Raw genomic sequence first — 22,107 nt, forward strand, 5'->3', positions numbered from 1 at the left:
TTTCTCCATCCTCTTCTCACCCATGTCCCCCATATCCTCATCCCCTCGGCTCTCCATGGTGAACACAGCCACTGATTCAGCTCCTTTCATTTTGAAAAGCAGCAGTAAAATGATGGTCTGCATTTAATAAAAGATGAGCATCGTTATTGACAGCTACACGACCTTCTAACTAGCAAGATCCTTTTCATCCACTGCAACCTACATTTAACCCTTCTCACGTGTATTGTGACTCATCTTATACTCCCTTCTCAAACTTACTAACATCATTATTCAGCTAATGCATAATAATGTTCATTCTTACATTGTTCATGTAGGTTGTTCATGTAGGTTGCATGGAGTGCTGGTTTTGTTCTGAATCCTGCTTTTAAAACTATTTGAATGTTATCGTTTATTGCAAGAGGAATTGAATACAAACATAAGAAAGTTGCATGTCAGTTATATAGGGAATTAGTGAGACCACACCTGGAGAACTGTGTATGTTATTGATCTCTCTTTCTTTATTAATTATGGGATGTGGGCTTTGCTGGCTAGGCCAGCATTTTTTGCCTATCCCTAATTGCCCATGAGAAGGTGGTGGTTGAGCTGTGTTCATTAACTGCTGCAATCCACGTGGTGTGAGTACACCCACAGTGCTGTTAGCAAGGGAGTTCCAAGACTTTGACCCAAGACAATAAAGGAATAAAGTTCCAAGTCAGAATGGTGAGTGGCTTGGAGGGGAATTTCCAAATGGTGGTGTTCCCATATGTTTGTTGCCATTGTCCTTCTAGATGGTAGCGGTTAAAGGTTTGGCAGGTGCTATCGAAAGAGCCTTGGTGAGCTTATTTAAGGAAGGATGTAAATGCACTAGAAGCAGTTCAGAGAAGGTTTCCGCGATGGAATACTTGGAATGGGCAGGTTGTTTTAGGAGGAAAGATTAGACAGGCTAGCCTTGTATCCTCTGGAATTTATAAGAGTAAGAGGCAACTTGATTGAAACATTTAAGATCCTAAGGAGTCTTGGTAAGTTGGATGTGGAAAGGATTTTTCCTCTTCTGTGAGAATTCGGGGGAGTCCCTGCTTAAAAATAAGGGGTCGCCCATTAAGACAGAGAGAGGAAAATGCTTCATTTCAGAGGGTTAGAGTCTTTGGGAATCATCCTAAAAAGTTGAGTATTTGAGATGGATTCTTGGTAAACAGGAGGATGAAAGGTTATAGGAGTAGGTGGGAATGTGAAATTGAGATTACAATCAGATCAACCATGATCGTTATTAAATTGAAGACACCTCGAGGGGCAGAGTGACTGTTCATATCTTTTTCCAGCTACACATGGGCAAAAAAATAACAAGTTAGAATTTGGTTCAAACAGAACTGTGTGTGATATTTTTGTCCTTGTGTTTATTCCTTCCTTGTTCATCTTTCGAGGCAGAGGATGATCACGTTCAACATCTGAGGTGTTCAGTAGCGTTCCAGTGGATACATTGGTGACTAAGGCTAACCTGCATTGGAAAGTTGTGCTGCAAATGGGACAGGATAACATACAAGACTATTGAATTTTGGACAAGTTGCTAGCTCAGGATTTTCTCTCCTTGTGTTTTCTCTCTGCCTCTGATACACATTTGCATTTAAAGGAAGCAGCACCATTTTTTATTCTGTCGAGTGTAGCGACCCTGGGGAGCCTCTCCCAGGACTCGAAAGTTGATACAAAAGTTCTGAAGTATATATACTTGTGACATGAAGGGATTAGGAGACACTAGCTCTGATCTTAGCATAGGTAGGCCCATGGCTTCATCCTTATTTCCTCCTACAAGTGTGAGGTAATGCATTTTGGAAGACCTAATAAAGATAGGAAATATACAGTAAATGGCAGAACCCTTGAGAGCATTGATAGGCAGAGGGATCTGGGTGTACAGGTACACAGGTCACTGAAAGTGGCAATGCGGGTGGAGAAGGTAGTCAAGAAGGCATACGGCATGCTTGCCTTCATCAGCGGGGCATTGAGTTTTAAAATTGGCAAGTCATGTTGCAGCTTTATAGAACCTTAGTTAGGCCGCACTTGGAATATAGTGTTCAATTCTAGTCACCACACTACCAGAAGGATGTGGAGGCTTTGGAGAGGGTACAGAAAAGATTTACCAGGATGTTGCCTGGTATGGAGGGCATTAGCTATGAGGAGAGGTTGGAGAAACTGGGTTTGTTCTCACTGGAATGACGGAGATTGAGGGGCGACCTGATAGAAGTCTACAAGATTATGAGGGGCATGGACAGAGTGGATAGTCAGAAGCTTTTTCCCAGGGTGGAAGAGTCAATTATTAGGGGGCTTAGGTTTAAGGTGCGAGGGGCAAGGTTTAAAGGAGATGTACGAGGCAAGTTTTTTTTAGAGGGTGGTGGGTGCCTGGAACTCGCTGCCGGGGGAGGTAGTGGAAGCAGGTACGATAGTGAGTTCTAAGGAGCGTCTGGACAAATACATGAATAGGATGGGAATAGAGGGGTATGGTCCCCGGGAGGGTAGGGGGCTTTAGTTCAGTCAGATAGCATGGTCGGTGCAGGCTTGGAGGGCCGAAGGGCCTGTTCCCGTGCTGTAATTTTCTTTGCTCTTTGTTCTCTTTATGGCCCTAAATATGAAGATGTCCAGTCTGGTCACCTTCAGTGAAGTTGAAAAAAGGCTCATGATTCTTGCATTGTTCTGCAGTTAGGATCTGTTCACTTCCATTATGTGCCAGCTTGTTTTGTAAGTAGGTAAGTCTTTTTAAGATATTGTCAGTTGAATGGAGCATATGTGCAAAAGACTTGTGAACTGCCTGGGTGTTGGCACATGAGGATACATGATGGAACTAAGCTTTATTTGGTGTGCAAATCACTGGACATTTGGCAAGGTTTTTCAATTGTGAGTTACAGCTTGAAGATGTATGCTGCTAAACTATGCAAGAGATACTATGAAACTGCACTAAATGTGAAATAAATTACCAGCAAGAGGCAATCTTTGCCTTGTAGGTGCCCATCACAATGATTTGATTGGGGCATACATTTTGCTTAATTGTGATACCCAAGCACCAACAACTTGACCTCGTATCAAATCAGCATACATACTTTGTGAAAAGACATGTTTGATATAAGTAACAGAAAAACAATTAACAACATGCTAAGTGATGGTAAACACAACTGCAAATAACAAAAAAAATTATAAGCTTTGGAAGTGAGAATGAAAAAAGATGTGATCGGAAGGGAGATTTGTTGAAGTTTTAAATATGCTTTTACTGGCACCATAAATTTTTTGTGATTTTATAATCAAAGCCCTCAGTGATATTTTGAAATGCACTGGGACTCAAGAGATTAGATTGATTGACTCAAAATGTTGTTTGCCCATTTTCATTAATGGTAGGATATGGGGTTGCTTTACCAAGCAGAGACTGAATGCCAACTCTTTGACACTTCCTCATACCTCCTGCTGGACTGTGACTCTTCCATGCCACTGTTTCCAGAACTGTCACTGATCTTATCTCCATTCTTCTCCTGCCCACTGTGGCCTCTCGCCTCATACTCCCTCAACCTGTTTCTAACTCTTTTTTTCCCAAAATTTGACAACAGGATCTTGTTTTGCTATTTTCCATGCCCTTGCCCGTGACCTAGCGAGTGAACCTCATCTCAATTTTTTTTTAAATGTGATCTCATTATCGCAATATGTTCCCCCCTCATTGAATGTTGATACCTTGCCAACGAGGTTTACAACAGCTTCTGTAAAATTTGAAGCTGTTGAGGAGACCCACCAGAGGCGCAAAGATCAGTATAGCACCTGGAGGGAGAGGGACATGCTTGAGCAGTGCCAATCTGATAGTGCCTGGTGGTGGTGGGGGAGGGGTGTGAGAGTTACTTCTAGCGCAGATCAGGGCACCCTTGCGGAGCTGGTGGGATGGCAGAAACCAAGCCCCGAAATTCTCTATGCACTGAGTGCCAGAGAATCTGGAGAGAAATTCCAGTGTGCAGCTGGAGAGATACTCACCGGTTTTCCCACTGAAACTGACACTCTGATTTTGAAGCTTCTATTAACTTCAACAATTTGTGCACATATATCCCCAAGTCTCTTTGCTCCTGCATCCCCTTAAGAATTGTATCTGTTATTTTATATTGCCTTTATTTATTCTTCATACTGAAACGTATTGCTTTTCATTTTTCTGTAATAAATTCCTTCTGCCATTTGATTGCCCATTCCATCGGCCAGTCAGTGTCGCCTTGAAGTCTATCACTATCCTCCACACAGTTCAAACTACTTTGAAATTTTGTCGGCTCCAACTCGGGTGACAAACCTGTGATGTAGCACTTTATCAAACGCACTTAGAAAGTCCATGTGCATTGCATCAATCGCATTACCCTCTTCCACTTTCTCTGGTACCGCATCAAAAAAAACGTTTCAAATTAAATTAAACAAGATTTTCCCTTCACATAGCTCTGCTGCCTTAATCTGTGCTTCCTCAATCTGGGCTTCATTAATTAATTCATACTTGTTCAAATGACTGTTCATTTTGTCCCAGATTATTGTTTGTAAGAGCTTTCATACAATTGTGGGACTGGCCTGTAAACTGGGTTTATCCCTGCACCCTTTTTTAAGTGAGTATTATTTGAAATTGTCCAGGCTTCTGGCACTACTTCTGTATCGAAGGAGGATTGGGAGTCTATGGACATGACCTCTGAACTCAAAATTGATTCAACAAGTTTAAATCATAACCTGTGCACCTGTTTTGTTTCAGTTTTTGTTGCTAATTTATTTTTTGTCTCTGCTTTTCTACTTGCTTTCAGATGGCAGCTATTCAGGATCCTGCCATTCATACTTCTTCTGGAGGCATCTTTTGTTGCTTTACATGTCCCATTACCACTCCCTTTGGCAGTTCACCATGAAACCTTTTGTTGCTTGACTTGCCCTCGATCCTATCGCAGACCTTCCCTTCCCTTTCATTCTTCTTCCTATCCTCCCCCACTTTCACATGCTCAAAACATTTCTAACTTTATCCAGTTCTGATGAAAGTTCACTGACATGAATAGTTAGCTCTGTTTCTCTCTCCACTGATGCTGCCAAACCTACTGAGTATTTCCAGCATTTTCTGGTTTGATTTCATTATTATTAGTTTCTGTTTATAGAAATATACACAGCTTATTGCAATTTTCTTTTTATTTGTCAATATTGCTGTTTTGATATTTGAAAATTAGAAATAACTCTCCAGTTCCTTTAATAACATAAGTGCATGCCAATGGGTCTTTTCTGACTCGGGAGTCTATCCAATTATACAAGTGCACAGCACTCTCCAGAGGCACATTTTGATCATATTGACCCTGAGCCTGTTTATTAATTGCCTTGGGCGTGCCTTTCCGTGATTAGGTTCCCTAAATTGTGTCATCGCTTATTGCACTATCGTGGCTTTTTGCAAGCACTATCCAAGTGTTACGCCTAGTCATCCTGCAACTCGTGATCTACACACATTGGGTGGAATCAACCCAAAAGTGTCAGTTGTAGTCTGAAAACTGTAGTTCTCCAGTTGCAAAGCCAAGATTTCTCTCCAGATTCTCTGGCACATAGTGCATAGTGAATCTGGGGGTGTGCTTTATGGCGTCAGTCTTGCAGGCCAGGGCCTGATAAAGCAGGGAAGGTTGGCTCCACAGAGATTGGGGAGGTTTCTTTAAAAATAAACTCAGTTTCACCCTCCCACTGACACTGACAACCCCTCAACAAACAAGGATGGCACCCCCTCCACAGGCATGGGGCACACATCCCCCACCACACAAGGAGAAACCTCCTAACAGGGCTCCCCAGAGGGCTTTTGTTGGTACTGCCACTCTGGCACTGCCTCATCGGTGGGAGGGTAGAGAAGATTGGAAACCAAAATATCACTGGAGCAAATCCCGTTTTTTCGCCTTTCGTGAGATTTAGTCGCGAGGCTAGTGTGGCTGCTAAATCACAGCCATTGTATGGGAAATGACATAAACTGCAGATTGCTCTGAAGAGTTAGAGGCAGAAGGCTCTTGGAATCTCTCAAGCTTGTTAACAACTTCAATTATTGATGCCTGAAAACTTCTTAGTCCCTTGTCTCTGCTCTTTCAAGAGCAATGATTGTTAAATATGTTTGCGAATTAATAATACTTGGGATCAAGATTGTCCTTTTCTTAAACTATTTGAGGTCAACCAGCACATTGCAAAACATTAGCAAATCAATCTAAATTTAAAAACCTTCAATGTATAAGTTCACGCAGAAGTCATTAGAGAGAAGTGAGGGGAAAGTTTGGAAAGGAAGTTCCAGCGAATAAATCATTGTTGCTCTCTCAAAAGACAACTGTATCTTTTCTATATTTAATATGCTGAGTATGAAAGAAAGATAGTTAAAGGTTTGGTCCTGTGGAATTCTGCATGTAGATTAAGTATTAGCATCCTTGGAGTTCACCATGTTCTGACAACCCTATTGTGAGGAAATAGAGGAGGTGAAATTTTCTTTGCTGAACATTGTTAATCATATAACAATTTTCTTTTTCAGCTAAATCGAAGTGATAGTGACAGCTCAACGTTATCCAAGCGGTCCCCTTTTGTCCGGAATGCAATGGAACGGCGCAGTTTGCGAATGAAAATGGTAGGGAGTAGAATAATGTATTTCCTTTATAAAAGAAAACTATTGCTAATTTTATATTATTGTGCTGAAATTTTTATCCAGCTGGGATAGGATGGTGATAGAGGAGTTTGAGACATTGGCTGTAAGGTATGACTTGCTGAGTATAACCCTGTCACACTGTTGCTTGAATAGTCTGTGGGAATGCCATGGACTCCGGCACAGGTGAGTCAGTGGAAGAGGGGTTGGGATGTGAGAGAGTGGGCAAGGCCACTGTCAGCAAAGGGAGATGGGTGGCTCTCAGTGGACCTACCTTCTCCTTGATGCCACATGGTGGCACAGTGGTTAGCTCTGCTGCCTCACAGCACCAGGGACCAGGGTTCGATTCCTGGCTTGGGTCACTGTCAATGCGGAATCTGCACGTTCATCCCGTGTCTGCATGGGTTTCCTCTGGGTGCTCCAGTTTCCTCCCACAGTGTGAAAGATGTGCTGCTTAGGTTCATTTTGGCCATGCTAAATTCTCCCTCAGCATATCTGAACAGGCGCTGAAGTGTGGCAACTAGAGGATTTTCACAGTAACTTCATTGCAGTGTTAATATAAGCCTACATGTGACACTAATAAATAAGCTTAAAACTAGATCCCTCAATCGGGCACTGAGTGCACAAGCACCTGGCAAGGTCTGCTTTTCTGGCTTCCTATATGTGAGTTCTCCAAATGAAAAATGTAACTGTGATATTTAATCGTTAAATAATATGAACTAATTTCGTATACTAGTTAGTTTATGTTTAGCTTAGTACCTTATAGACCTCAGTATGATACAAACAAATCTTCTCATTCAATAATTCTTTGAGAATGCGAAGGATGTTGTTGGATTTCTTGGTTTACAGTTTATAAGTAAGCATTAGATCATTGGATTTCCTCCTCTAAGAAATTCACTATGTAAAAGCAAACATTGTTGTCTTTTTCAGCCTTCAATCAGAAGGGTGGGATCAGAGAGACTGATGCGAACCTCTTTGGATTTGGAGTTGGATCTGCAGGCATCGAGGACCAGGCAGCACAGGTTAACTCAGGAACTGGATATCTTGAAGGACCTGAGACAACAAATCGATGAGGCCAAAGCCAGGGGAGAGACAGAACTGCCTCAATGGGTGAAAGAGGATGAGAGGTTTCAGATCCTTCTGAAGCAAGTTGAAAAACAGGTATTGACATTTATTATTTCATGTTCAGTTATGTACAGTGGTTAGGAGAGGGTGAAACATGTATATTGCATAATTCTCTTGTTAATTTAAAATGAAGGGTTGTAATTGCAAACTGCTGTTTACAAATCTTTCATTGATTAAAAATAAGTCTTTAACATTTTCTAGCATTTGAATCTGGAAGAAACAAAATCTTATTGAAATGAGGACCTGCAATTGCTTTGCAAATTTGCCATGGTCACATTAGAAACCAATTTTTTTGAAGAAAAACTGGATAAGATTGTAAATAAATTAATATGAATACAACGAAGATTCTTTTCAAGAAAAGGACAGGAAACATGTATTTGTGAGGTTTCAATGCTTGATAATAAACTCCTCTGTATTTGTAAACATTAATTTCAACTACATTTGGTCAAGTTAGACTTGAGGTGGTGACTAATTTATGGCAAGACAACAAATCACAGTTTTGCTGTTTGTGTGTGTCTTGGATGTTGGGTAAATAGTACATGTTACCTTTTGTAACAAAATCGAAGGCCAGGATTTTCCACTCCCGCCGACAGTGGGTGTCATGGCAGGCAGGAGTGGAAAATATCAAAAGAGCGAAAAAAGTCAGTTTACGTCAGTGGAAAAACAGGTTCTGATCGTTCGCTCCTAACTTCAATGGCAACATGTGTTTCCCGCCGTGCCACTTCAGGAATGCATACTCATTATAGTGGCTGCTTGCTGGAATCATCCCGCACGCTGGATTGAAAGGCCATGTTGACATCCACTTAAACCAACATATTTCACAACTGTGAACCATGGTGACCTGTACATTGCTTGTGATTTTGAGGTTCTTTCACTAGCCTTCCATTGTGAGTGCTCGTGGCACTTTGGAATCAGTGCCAGGTTTCTCAGGAAGCTCCACGACACTTCCATGGGGGAGGGGAGAGGGCAGTCTCACAGGTAAGGCCCTACCTACCAGACCAGTGGTAAGGAAATGATGGCTTGTAATATGCAGCAGGACCAGGGCACGACTAGGGGAGGGGGGAACAATGTGGTGAAGATTGCATGCAGCCAAATCATTGGGAGAACACGAGCTGGAAGCCGCCTCTGGGCCAGAATGGACAAAGTCTCTTAGAGGGACAAAAGAAAGTTGGAGTGAAGAAGTACCTGACCTTGCAAAGACTGTCCATGTCCCACTCAAGGAAGGGTTGGGAGGGGGTGATTTTGAGGGGGGCAGGGGAAGTGCATTAGAAAGTCCAGAGGGTTGGGAGTGGGGTCTCGGTATTTCACTGTTCAATAGGCCTCAAGCTGGGGAGGGGGGTACGGTCCACATTTAGCATAGGCACATCCACCTCAATTGACTCGGGAGACTAACACAGATATAGTCCTCCACAATCGCAGTGGGATCAAGGATTGGAGAGGGAAGTTTGATGGGTATTTTAGGGAGGGAAACGTCCCTGAAAACCTCCCACGAGCACTCACAATGGAAGGCTAGTTACATGTTCTTCCGGGATGATAAGAGCTTCCAGAGTCAAAGAGGAGTGGTCTGTTAGTAAGACCTCAGAAACACCATCTTGCAACCTGAAGCGATGGCACAGTACAGAATTCAGTTGGTGAAGGCCTGAAGGTGGTTTGGAGGAGAGCTGTACTGACTGGGGGAGCGGAGCAGCGAGGGGCGATTGGGGTAACCAACTTAACTGTATTCCTGAATGAGGAGAAATGCGCAGCTGAGACATGTTCAGAACCTACCAATGACCAGTGCAGGAAATCCGGTGAAGTAATAAAGCAAGACTAATTGTGAATGATGGCACCAGTTGAGCTCCTTGCGTTAACTCCTTGGTTCTCAGTATCGAAAAACCCCACAGCGATAACATGGTGGGTGACTGGTCAAGCTGCCTGTGCATGTTAAAACCAGGAGCCCAGAATTTTGCCACTGGCAAGCTCACAGATGAGAAGTCTCAGCCCCCCTACAAATAATCTGTTCTTCACTACATGTTAGTCCTCATGTGTATTGTAAAAGTTTGGTCCTAGACTGTAATGATTGAGGACCCCAGACCTGCCCAGACTACTCAAAGAGAGGAGCTTCACCCTCATGAGCAAGGGGCAGCAGGGCCCCTCCTGGCATAGAGGGTGAGGTTCACAGATACATAGGCAGTTCTCAAGAGACAGTGTTGCTCAGGCCACCAGGGATCTGGTGGCTCACATCTGCGGGGTTGATGCCAATGGAATTGGGAGCTCATGGTTCTTAAAGTCACTGCTGCTCTTAATGTCTCCTCAAGTGGCTTCTCCCAGGGCTCTACCTCTCAACTTCCATGCACAAGTGCTCACAGGAGGTAACAGATGCCCTTTTTGCCCAGGCTCACAATTACGTTGACTAGAAATCAAGCAAGCCAGGATGCCAGAGCACTGGGCTTTGCTGTGATTTCTGGATTTTTATAGGTGCAGGGTGCCATCGACTGTACTCACCAATAAATGCTCCCTGGCAACAGGCATTCCAGTACATCAACAGAAAGGCTTCCACTCATTTAACATGGAGCTGGTCTTGTTACCACAAGAAACAAATCATGCAGGTTTGTGCAAGATACCCAGAAAGTTGCCACAACTCGTGCATCTTGAGTGGATCATAGATTTCAGACATCTTCGAGGGAACACACAGGATTCAGCATTGATTCCTCAGTGGCAAAGGGTACATGCAAACGACGTGGCTGGTGACACCTGTGCAGTGGCCACAAAGTCCACCTGAGCGAAGGTACAAATAATGCCAGTTCCACTACCTGAGCATTAGTAGAGCACACCATTGGCATCTTGAAGATGCAATTATGATGCCTTGACAGATCTGGCGAAGCACTCCAGTACATTTGCAAGGGGATCTCATGGATCACCGTATCTTGTTGCGCACTACAGAACTGTTTGAGTGGGTGGAGCAAAGAAAAAAGTTAGGGATATGTGGAGTTTGGACACAAGACAGTGGAAGTGTTAATATGTTGAGAACTGAAAAAGATGCTGATAGTGGTATAAAGGTGAGGTAGCAGAATGTGTTAATACCAGAACAAAGTTCAATGCTCTTTGAAAGCAAAACTTAAGAACAAGTGACAGATGGTCTTTTGGGAGAGGAGGGCTACACTGGGACAAAAAAATTGGGTTAAAAGAGGGTAAAGATGGAGGAGAGAGTTCATTGTCTGAAATTGTTGAACTCAATGTTGAGTTCAGAAGGCGACTGTCTCATTGGAAGATGAGGTGCTGTTCCTCTAGTTTGCGTTAGGCTTTGCTTGAACATTGCAGCAGGCCAAGGACAGACATGTTGGCATGAGAGCAAGATGGTCAATTGAAATGCCAAGCAACAAGAAGATCGGGGTCATGCATGTGGATTGAGCAAAGGTGTTCCACAAAGTGGTCACGCAGTCTGTTTAATCTGCCCAATGTAGAGGAAGCTGCATTGGGAGCAGCAAGTACAGTAGACCAAATTAAAAGAACATAGAACAGTACAGCACAGAACAGGCCCTTCGGCCCACGATGTTGTGCCGAGCTTTATCTGAAACCAAGATCAAGCTATCCCACTCCCTATCATCCTGGTGTGCTCCATGTGCCTATCCAATAACCGCTTAAATGTTCCTAAAGTGTCTGACTCCACTATCACTGCAGACAGTCCGTTCCACACCCCAACCACTCTCTGCGTAAAGAACCTACCTCTGATATCCTTCCGATATCTCCCACCACGAACCCTATAGTTATGCCCCCTTGTAATAGCTCCATCCACCCGAGGAAATAGTCTTTGAACGTTCGCTCTATCTATCCCCTTCATCATTTTATAAACCTCTATTAAGTCTCCCCTCAGCCTCCTCCGCTCCAGAGAGAGCAGCCCGAGCTCGCTCAACCTTTCCTCATAAGACCTACCCTCCAAACCAGGCAACATCCTGGTAAATCTCCTCTGCACTCTTTCCAGCGCTTCCACATCCTTCTTATAGTGAGGTGACCAGAACTGGACACAATATTCCAAATGTGGTCTCACCAAGGTCCTGTACAGTTGCAGCATAACCCCACGGCTCTTAAACTCCAATCCCCTGTTAATAAAAGCTAACACACTTTAGGCCTTCTTCACAGCTCTATCCACTTGAGTGGCAACCTTTAGAGATCTGTGGATATGGACCCCAAGATCTCTCTGTTCCTGCACAGTCTTCAGAACCCTACCTTTGACCCTGTAATCCACATTTAAATTAGTCCTACCAAAATGAATCAGCTCACATTTATCCGGGTTAAACTCCATTTGCCATTTTTCAGCCCAGCTTTGCATCCTATCTATGTCTCTTTGCAGCCTACAACAGCCCTCCACCTCATCCACTACTCCACCAATCTTGGTGTCATCAGCAAATTTACTGATCCCCATCCACCCTTCAGCCCCCTCCTCTAAGTCATTAATAAAAATCACAAAGAGCAGAGGACCAAGCACTGATCCCTGTGGCACTCCGCTAGCAACCTGCCTCCAGTCCGAAAACTTTCCATCCACCACCGCCCTCTGTCTTCGATCAGATAGCCAGTTACCTATCCAATCGGCCAACTTTCCCTCTATCCCACACCTCCTTACTTTCATCATAAGCCGACCATGGGGGACCTTATCAAACGCCTTACTAAAATCCATGTATATGACATCAACTGCCCTACCTTCATCAACACACTTAGTTACCTCCTCAAAAAATTCAATCAAATTTGTGAGGCACGACTTGCCCTTCACGAATCCATGCTGACTATCCCGGATTAATCCGCATCATTCTAAATGGTTGTAAATCCCATCCCTAAGGACCTTTTCCATCAATTTACCAACCACCGAAGTAAGACTAACCGGTCTATAATTACCAGGGTCATTTCTATTCCCTTTCTTAAACAGAGGAACAACATTCGCCACTCTCCAGTCCTCTGGCACCATCCCCGTGGACAGTGAGGACCCAAAGATTAAAGCCAAAGGCTCTGCAATCTCATCCTTTGCCTCCCAAAGAATCCTAGGATATATTTCATCAGGCCCAGGAGACTAATCGACCTTCAGTTTATTCAAAACTGCCAGTACATCCTCCCTCCGAACATCTATTTCCTCCAGCCTATTAGCCTGTAACACCTTCTCTTCCTCAAAAACATGGCCCCTCTCCTTGGTGAACACTGAAGAAAAGTATTCATTCATCACCTCGCCTATCACTACTGACTCCATACACAAGTTCCCACTACTGTCCTTGACCGGCCCTAACTTCACCCTGGTCATTCTTTTATTCCTCACATAAGAGTAAAAAGCTTTGGGGTTTTCCTTGATCCGACCCGCCAAGGACTTCTCATGTCCCCTCCTAGCTCTCCTAAGCCCCTTTTTCAGCTCATTCCTTGCTAACTTGTAACCCTCAATCGAGCCATCTGAACCTTGTTTCCTCATCCCTACATAAGCTTCCCTCTTCCTTTTCACAAGACATTCCACCTCTTGCGTGAACCATGGTTCCCTCACTCGGCCATTTCCTCCCTGCCTGACCGGGACATACCTATCAAGGACACCCAGTATTTGTTCTTTGAAAAAGTTCCACTTTTCATTAGTGCCTTTCCCTGACAGTTTCTGTTCCCATCTTATGCCCCCTAATTCTTGCCTAATCGCATCATAATTCCCTCTCCCCCAATTGTAAACCTTGCCCTGCTGTACGGCCCTATCCCCCTCTATTGCAATAACAAAAGACACCGAATTGTGGTCACTATCTCCAAAGTGCTCTCCCACAACCAAATCTATACACTTGGCCCGGTTTATTTCCCAGTACTAAATCCAATGTGGCCTCACCTCACCTCTTGTCGGCCTATCCACATATTGTGTCAGGAAACCCTCCTGCGCACACTGCACAAAAACTGCCCCATCCGAACTATTTGACCTACAAAGGTTCCAATCAATATTTGGAAAGTTAAAGTCCCCCATGCCAACTACCCTGTGACCCCCACACATATCCATAATCTGCTTAGCAATTTCTTCCTCCACATCTCTATTACTATTTGGGGGCCTATAGTAAACTCCTAACAACGTGACCGCTCCTTTCCTATTTCTAACTTCAGCCCATATTACCTCAGTGTGCAGATCCCCCTTGAAGTGCCTTTCCGCAGCCGTTAAACTATCCTTGATTAACAATGCTACTCCTCCACCTCTTTTACCAGCTTCCCTACACTTACTGAAACATCTATACCCCGGAACGTCCAACAATCATTCCTGTCCTTGTTCTACCCACGTCTCCGTAATGGCCACAACATCGTAGTCCCAAGTACCAATCCACGCCCCAAGTTCATCCACCTTGTTCCGGATGCTCCTTACATTGAAGTAGACACACTTCAACCCACCTTCCTGTCTACCGGTACCCACCCTTGACCTTGAAGAAGTGCAAGTACTTCACCTGAAAGGAGTTTTTGAAGCCCTGGATGGTGAGGAATGTGGTGGTAAAGAGGCAGGTGTTGCACCTTCTATTCTCCGATTGTATGGGAAGGGGGATGAGGAGTTGGGGGTGATGGAGGAATGGACCAGGGTGTCATGGGGGGGGTGGGGGCGGAGGGGAGTGGTCCTTGCAGAGTACTGACGGGAGGAGGGGTTGGTGGCATTAGGGCAAGATGTTTTTGGTAGTGGCATCATGCTGGTGTTGTTGGAAATAGCGGGGGATGATCCTTTGAATGTGGAGGCCACTGGGGTGAAAAATGAGGACAAGGGGGTCCCTATCATGGTTCTGGGAGGGAGGGGAAGGACTGAGGGCAGAAGTGCACGAGATGGTTGGCGTACCCTGTCAACCACTGTGAAGGTTACCCTCAGTTTGGGGGGGAAAAAGAAGCCATGTCAGAAGCATTATTTTGGAAGGTGGCATCATCTGAACAGATGCAACGAAGACAGATACCGGGAGAATGGGATAGCGTCCTTGCAGGAAGTGAGGTGAGGAACTGCAGTTGAAGTAGCTATGGGAATTGGTGGGCTTGTAATGAATATTAGTGGTCAGTCTATCACCAGAAATAGAGACCAGGGAAGAGAAGTGTTGGAGATGGATCGTGTGAAGGTGAGAGAAGAGTTTGAAATTGGAAGCAAATCCAATAAAACTTTCCAGGTTCAGCGACAGCATGAAATGCCACTGATGGAGTCATCAATGTAACAGGAAAAGATTGTGGGAGGGGACCTGAGTAGGACTGAAATAAAGAATGTTCAACATACCCACAAAAAGACGAGCGTAATTGGGCTCATGCGGGTAGCCCGAGCCACACAATGTATTTGCAGAAAGTGAGACATGTTAAAGGAGAAATTGTTGAGTGAGAGAACAGGTGCAGCTGGGCAGAGGAGAGTGGTGGTGGACTGGGATTGTTTGATCCTCTGCTGAAGGAGGAAGTGGAGAGCTCTGGTGGGGGTTGGAGGTGTTGAGGGATCCATAGTCAAGAGGAGGCAGTTAGGCCCAGGGAACTGGAAATTGTTGATATGACGTGGGGCATCAGAGGAATCACGAATGTACATAGGAAAAGAGTGGACGGGAGAGAATGAAGCCAAGATAGGAAGTCATGAGTTCTGTGGGGCACGGACAGGCTCATATGATGGGTGTATCAGGACAGTGCTGTTTGTGGATTTTGGGAATGAGTTGAAGCAGGCTGTGTGAGATTGGAGGACTGAGGTTGGAAACTGTGGACGGAAGATCTCCAGAGGAGATGAAGTCAGTGACAGTCCTGGAAACAATGACCTGATGTTCATTGGCGGGGTCATGGTACGGGAGGAGGGCATGTCTGACAGTTGAAATCACTGCTGGGTGACCATCAACTGCAAAATGCAGGGTTAGGGCCCTCATTTGAACCTGATATCGGGATCTCAAACAAAATCACCTGCATTATATAAATTTTGTCAGTCTTTAGGAGAAAAAAAGGCCTTTTAAAATCTTAATTTTTCTAGGTTTATTGCCAACACTTCCTTATAGGTGTTTTTATACTTTTGTAACAAAACATTAAGACCCACTTCCCCACCTATTTGGTAGCAGCCAATCAAGATGACTCATGTTAACAGGATTCACTTCAAGTGTCATTCATTTTTTATGGACACCTATCAAGCACTTGATATGGTTGGAATCAAACCATTGGGTAGTTATTCGTTTCCCTCTTTCTATCGCTATAAAAGTGTGATATTCTTTGTCTTAGTTATAATTGATTTCCCTCAGGAACACTTTTATCCCTTTAGGCAGCATAGTCTATTCATTAAATAAACACAGCAGTCTGGAGGATTTTAGCTCCAGCTATTCCTGAGAAACCTTTGTGAATTGTAAAAGTCTTTTATGCAAGTTGCTGTCCAAGTTTCCTCGTGATTTTAGCATTAATCCTGTTTTTTGAGAGTTCAGTAACATTTTTGAACATCACCTTTTATGTCAGCAAATCCTTTTAGAGATTGCATTTCTTAAAATCCAACCAATGTGTAAGGACCCTTGTTATTTAATTGGGTTGCTTTACTTTTTGCTTGTGATTTTAGCAGTTCAATGAGGATCTCTCGAAACAGAAATATGGTACTGCAGAAGCAAAATCCTTGTAAAATGGGTTTGATGTCAATATTTGAACAATACCAGTTTATAAATTATTAATTGCTTAGCTTTAGTTCATAACAGATGAGGAACCATACTTGTTGGTGTTATAAACAGTTTCAAGGCTAAAGTTAGATTAGTTATTTGAAACTATTCATTATATATCATTCTGAAAATCATGAAGTTCTTTTTATTACCAATTCAGATTTGTTGTAATTTTTGCATCCTCTGCCATAATTTACAGATTAAAAATTGAAAGGTTTGATAATCTTCATAGCATTTCTCTCATCCAGGTGTGCCTGGTTGAGTTAATATGTAGTGGAAGTTGTCCCCCTGGTAGCAGCTGTTAAGTGGTAGAATGTATAAATTATGAGATTAGACAACAGTGTAGCACAGGCAGTGGTTTTAATGGATTTAAATTTGAATATAGATTGAGATATGCAGAATAACACATACCAGAAAAGTAGTGAACTTATTAAGTATCTTCGGGGTAGCTTTCTGTGACAAATAAATCCTAGAACCAATAAGGCTTGACTAAAGTAGTGGATAAGGGGATGTAATGGATGTTATTTATAAAGATTTCCAGCAAACATTTGATGAGATAAAAATAATTAACCTGCTTCACAGAAGTATTAATTAACAATTTCATTTCATCAGAATTACCAGAACATAGACACCGACTTGTCAAATGTCACAAGTGGTTGTTGACATTTTTTTCTATTCCTATAATTTTGTCATCTATTATTTGAGTAAGGTGCCTCTGTCTTATAAACTGATGTCTCAAATACATGAATCCTTTATGAATATAAGAATCTTAATACTTGTGATGTATCATTTAGTTAAAGTTTTGATCAAGCGAATACAACCCTTTTCCCCAATTTTCAATCTTCTGCTTCCAGTCTCTTGTATATCGTACTACCATTATCAGCCATGTCTTCAGCCACATAAGCCACACACTGCCTTCCAACCAGCTTCTCCTGTAAAATCATCCTGAAAACCCACTTCTTTGATCAAGCTTTTGAACACTACTCTCAATCCCAGTACTTAACTCCGTTTATCCCCCGCACATCTCCATTAAGCTCTTTAGAATGCCTTTCCATGTTAATGACACTGTGTATATTGTGGTGATAGTAATAGCAAAATACATAGCTAGGGTGTTTACATAATCCATTAAGTAGGTGATGGACTACTTCCCTTGAGAAATCTTTGGCTGGGGAACTGAACTGATTTTATTTGTTCAGTTAACCTATATATGGACTGATTCAAAACTGCTGCGTGATTTGGACTGATTTCAACAACTCTATACTAATTTCGGATTCTACCTGTCAATAAATATGTTTAATATTTTATCAGTTGGCAATTGTTCTTTGAAGCAACATGTCAATACAAATTGGTTTGCACACAAGATCAGTTCATAGAAAGTGTCAGGTTGCCTTTTGGAGTTGCTTTTTGTTGGATGTGAGAAAAGGCGAAGATAAAATTATAATCTATATTCCATGGTCAGGATTCTCCGATGTCATTCGCTCTGCCACCGCTGCCTGTGAGAATGGGGAATTTGACGCTCGACAAAAACTCCATTCACTGCAGTGGGACAGGAGAAATCCAGCCACGGGTGAGGTCGGAGAATTCCAGCCTATATGTAAAAGTTCTGGCCGATGCATTTCCTTCGGAATGTTTCTCATACCAATTACTGGATAGACATTTTTAAACTTCAGGAACATTTTTATCTCACCTGACTGAAAGAACAGGTTAGCAGAACCATAGGAAGTTGCTGTTTACTAGGATTTTTGTAAAAAATTAACTAGAACTGTTAGATCTTGTCATGCAAATGCTATTCAACTGGGTTCACTCAGTTTTTTAAAAAATCCTATTGATGGGATCTGCTGTAGTTTCCATTAATAGAATGCAACTCGGTTTAAGCAATACAAAGTTTGAAAAGTGCTATTTTCTTATTACTCCAGGCAGAGCAAACAAAAGAACAACAGAAACAGGAGAACAAAGTTCAAAGGCTTATGAAGAAAACATCTAAAGAGGTGCATAAATTAAGAGAACAGAGTCAGAAAGAGCCCCTAGAGATGCAATCATTCTGGTGAGTTTTAAGTAGCACAGTGGGAAATGTTTCACTGCTGCATTGACGAATTGTTTTTCTTCCCTCCCTTTTTGTCAAGATAAATTGCTCTCTCCTACTTCCTCATGTCTTTCCAGTCCACACATCATCGAGAGCTGAAGACTCCTAACACTGTTTTATACTAGCGATTTAAGAGGTTTAGAAATATGACTCTAGCTAAATTCTCTTGATTTTTTTTGTTCTTACTTACTGTCCCTTTCCATCCTCATAAGCAGCGCCAAACTCTACTTCGGTGTCTTTTTCACAGCCGTATGTATGGCAAGGATCAGCAGCTCATTAATATGTTAGTCAGGGGATGAACCTGTCCCTCTTTACCATTTGGTGGGTGACACATTGGTTAGCACTGCCTGCCTTACAGCCCCAGGGACCCAGATTCAATTCCGGCCTCGGGTCACCGTCTGTGTGGAGTTTGCACTTTCTCCTGTATCTGCGTGGATTTCCTCCGGGTGCTCCGGTTTCCTCCTACAGTCCAAAGATGTGCGGGTTAGGTTGATTGGCCATACCTAATTGACCCTAATGTCAGGGGATTAGCAGGATAAATTTGTGGGGTTACGGGAATAGGGCCTGGGTGGGATTGTGGTCAGTACAGACTCAATGGTTCAAATGTACTATAGGGATTCTATGATAAAGCACCGCCTATTTTCTTTTACCTTTCAAACTGTTGTGTGCTTGAAAAGGAGCTTATTTGTTGAACTGTTCCTGTTCCTAGTCAGTTGATTACACATTTGTAATTTTTGTGAAACAGGTAACAAAAATCTTCCAGCAAAAAGAACTTTTCTTAATGTAAGCTAAATTTTTGATTGTGATTTGTGCATATTCTTGCAGGGAGAAGATGGCATTTTTCACACGAGGAAGGGGAGGTATCCTTCCATTGCCTGCTGATGATGTATGATCAGTACAAAGTCTTTGAATTCCAGGCAGTACTCTCTTACTGCTGCTTTTTAAAAAATATGGTTTAACTGAAGTTGTTTGTGTATTGTGATGAAACAGATATATTTTGTAAATTTTAGAAAACTTTTGAAGTCACTACATTGTTTGAATGTACACAGATTTACACTTCAATTATATGTTGAACTCTTGTAGAGAAAATGTAGCATAGATTGATGTTAAACTAATTTGTACAGTTTATATTTCAAGCATTTTTGTAAAAAAAATGACATCGAGAACAAAATGAATTGAAAATACTTTCAAAAGGAAATGTTGCTTTCAGCTTATTGTACAGTAATTAGTTTTATAAATGTTAAGCTGCAATAGAGAGTTGAAGCACCAATTAGAAACTGTGATTAAATAACATTCAGTATTGTTTGTGATGTCACTGTCTTGAGGTACCTAAACAGAAGCTTTATATTCTTCTATTAAAATAGTCTGTTATCTAATATTGAAAAGAAACCCCCCCCCGCTTTGTTTTCTCCAGTATATATTTATAAAGCTTAGGAAATTTTAATTCTGGAAATAATGTTGTGTAGTTTTAAAACAATGTGTACTGTATTTGTGTGGAGGTTAAATGATCTTTATTTAAGAGAGAAAAATCTAGTTTTGACACTGAATGGTCAGTTTTTAGGACCAGGTACAAATGATGGTTCAGAATACAGAATTTCATTTACATAGTACTATTTCTGTATCTTAACTGTGTTCATTCTGCTTTCTTGCTGAAGTTGGGGAAAATTGGAAAGTCTTAACAAAAATTCCTTTTACATAAGAGCCAAGGCCAGCATCAAGTACCTCTCCTCTGCTTAATTAATATTACTTGCCAACAGCCGCAAGGTAAGCAAGAGTCATGGGTGCAGAAAATTCCAGCATCAATAAACATTTTGAGTAGTGGTACTCATAATATTCATGTTTTCTTAAATTAAACAATGATGTAAATTAATTAATGGTTTTAAATTCATGAGTTAGTCAGGTGGTGATGCTCATGTTATCATTGATTTTTGGTGAAGTAGATGACGAGCTTAAATAAGTAATTTCAGTATTTGGAACAAAACATGTGTATTATGACAGAGTATAACATTTCCATAGCTGAGAAACAATGGAAACTTGAGAAAGCAGATAAGCTATGTATAATGCATTTGTGTGTTCAGTTGAACAGATCTGGGGGTATGACAGAAACCATGCCATATAAACTTCTAAAAATCTTGAGGTTGATTCCAGATTAATATCAACTTTCATGGTGCCAATGGCATGACAATTGGCTTTGTGTTACAGAGAGGAAGTACCATTTGTGGTGTTGCTCCAGACTGCTTTGTATCATATGTGGTTGTGGATAGGATCAGATTTTGTTGTTATTCATTCTCACTGCGTTGAATAATGTGCCCATACTTAGTGGCCAAGATTATGCATAAAGGAGAACCTCTTTCTAGGGGACCATAGGGCAACTGTCACATTCTATACTATATGGCACAGAATTGAATGGAAAGTTGGATAAAAAATAAAAACGATAGAACTATTATCACCGCTTTGCACAACCAAGTAACTCAATGGCGTTTTTGCCCTTTTTAGTTCTTTTGATTTTCAACTTTTTTTTCCTTTTCTCAAAATGGTGAGTTTAGGAAAATGTCTCATGACAGTCCATCAGCATTCAATCATTACTGAATATGATCACATCTTTGCAGGTATGCACATCCAGCAGGGGTTCCAAGATAGCGAACAGGAACTGTGACAAGCTTGCATGTTCTTTCTTGAAAGTGTTGAAGTCAATTTTCAGTTACATTCTTGCAGAAGCAGCAGAAATTCTGCTGCTGTGCGAAAAAGTAGAGGGAGCCCCAATTTGGTGCTTGGCAGGATCCAGTGTTGCATTTTGCTGGTGGCAGCAAATTAAATGGCCACTACAAGTGTTGCTATCCTGTTAAGAGTGGTAGCACTGCCCCCAAGGCTAACGGTGACCATTTCTAGGCTATTTCCCTCCCGTTTTCAGATTCCAACCCTCAGTGCCGGTATCACGAGCCATTGAATATTCAACCCTATGTATCTATGATATTAAATGCCCTGTCCTCGACATTTTAAGACGTTTCCATTATTGAACCTACATCATATTCCCACATTGCTATTTGCATTTGTAGCTCACTGAACTTATTTGCCACACTTGGTCCATTTTAAGTTATTTCAAATTGAACATCTCAATACAGTAACTTGCACTGTAATTCATTATTTATGGTTTTCTCAATGATAGACTATTTAAATCAGTTTTATAGTGATGCACTAAAGCATGGATACTTCATAGAGTATCCATGATACCACATGCTTGGACAGTAACTAGCCATTCACTGAAAATAGGAAGCCAACATACTCGGTCCTAATAAACCATTAATTGCTTCATTTATAGCACTACTTCAAAAATACAAATCCCCAGAAAATGCTGTTTTATGTTTATAGTTGTGAGCCATGTTTGGAAATCTGAACTATTTGATATTAAAAAGTGTTTTTTGATGTGGACTTGTTACTGAATTAGAATAAACATATGAAAATGGAAATACCTGTTTGTAAACAAATGGCGACTAAGCTCTTTACGGCTGTTGGCACTTGTGTTCACGGCACATATGGGCCAAACCCATTTTCTGATTCACTTATATTCTAATTGCAGCAAATATACCATTCCAACAGAAATAATGAATTCATTTTTGATTGTGACACATTGAACAAATCTAAATTATACAAATTTTACTTTTGTGCTTAAAAAGGTTTAATACAGTACTGCAACAAAAATAATT

At 41.9% G+C, this 22,107-nt stretch overlaps 1 protein-coding gene across 2 annotated transcripts in view; it reads left to right on the forward strand.

The window, feature by feature from the left end:
• The window catches only part of LOC144505048 (protein KIBRA-like), a 115,795-nt gene extending 93,928 nt beyond the window's left edge, over positions 1-21,867 (forward strand). The window contains exons 20-23 of one of the 2 annotated variants that reach the window (XM_078230757.1): positions 6,494-6,586; positions 7,532-7,762; positions 18,237-18,364; positions 19,229-21,867. In XM_078230757.1, the coding sequence (XP_078086883.1) occupies positions 6,494-6,586; positions 7,532-7,762; positions 18,237-18,364; positions 19,229-19,295 (519 nt within the window). In that variant the 3' untranslated portion in view covers positions 19,296-21,867. The remainder of the gene's footprint in view (positions 1-6,493; positions 6,587-7,531; positions 7,763-18,236; positions 18,365-19,228) is intronic. The other variant, XM_078230756.1, reaches the window with a different exon arrangement.
• The last annotated feature ends 240 nt before the right edge of the window (positions 21,868-22,107 follow it).

This window comes from Mustelus asterias, chromosome 16 (assembly GCF_964213995.1).
Source record: "Mustelus asterias chromosome 16, sMusAst1.hap1.1, whole genome shotgun sequence".
Classification (NCBI taxonomy): domain Eukaryota; kingdom Metazoa; phylum Chordata; class Chondrichthyes; order Carcharhiniformes; family Triakidae; genus Mustelus; species Mustelus asterias.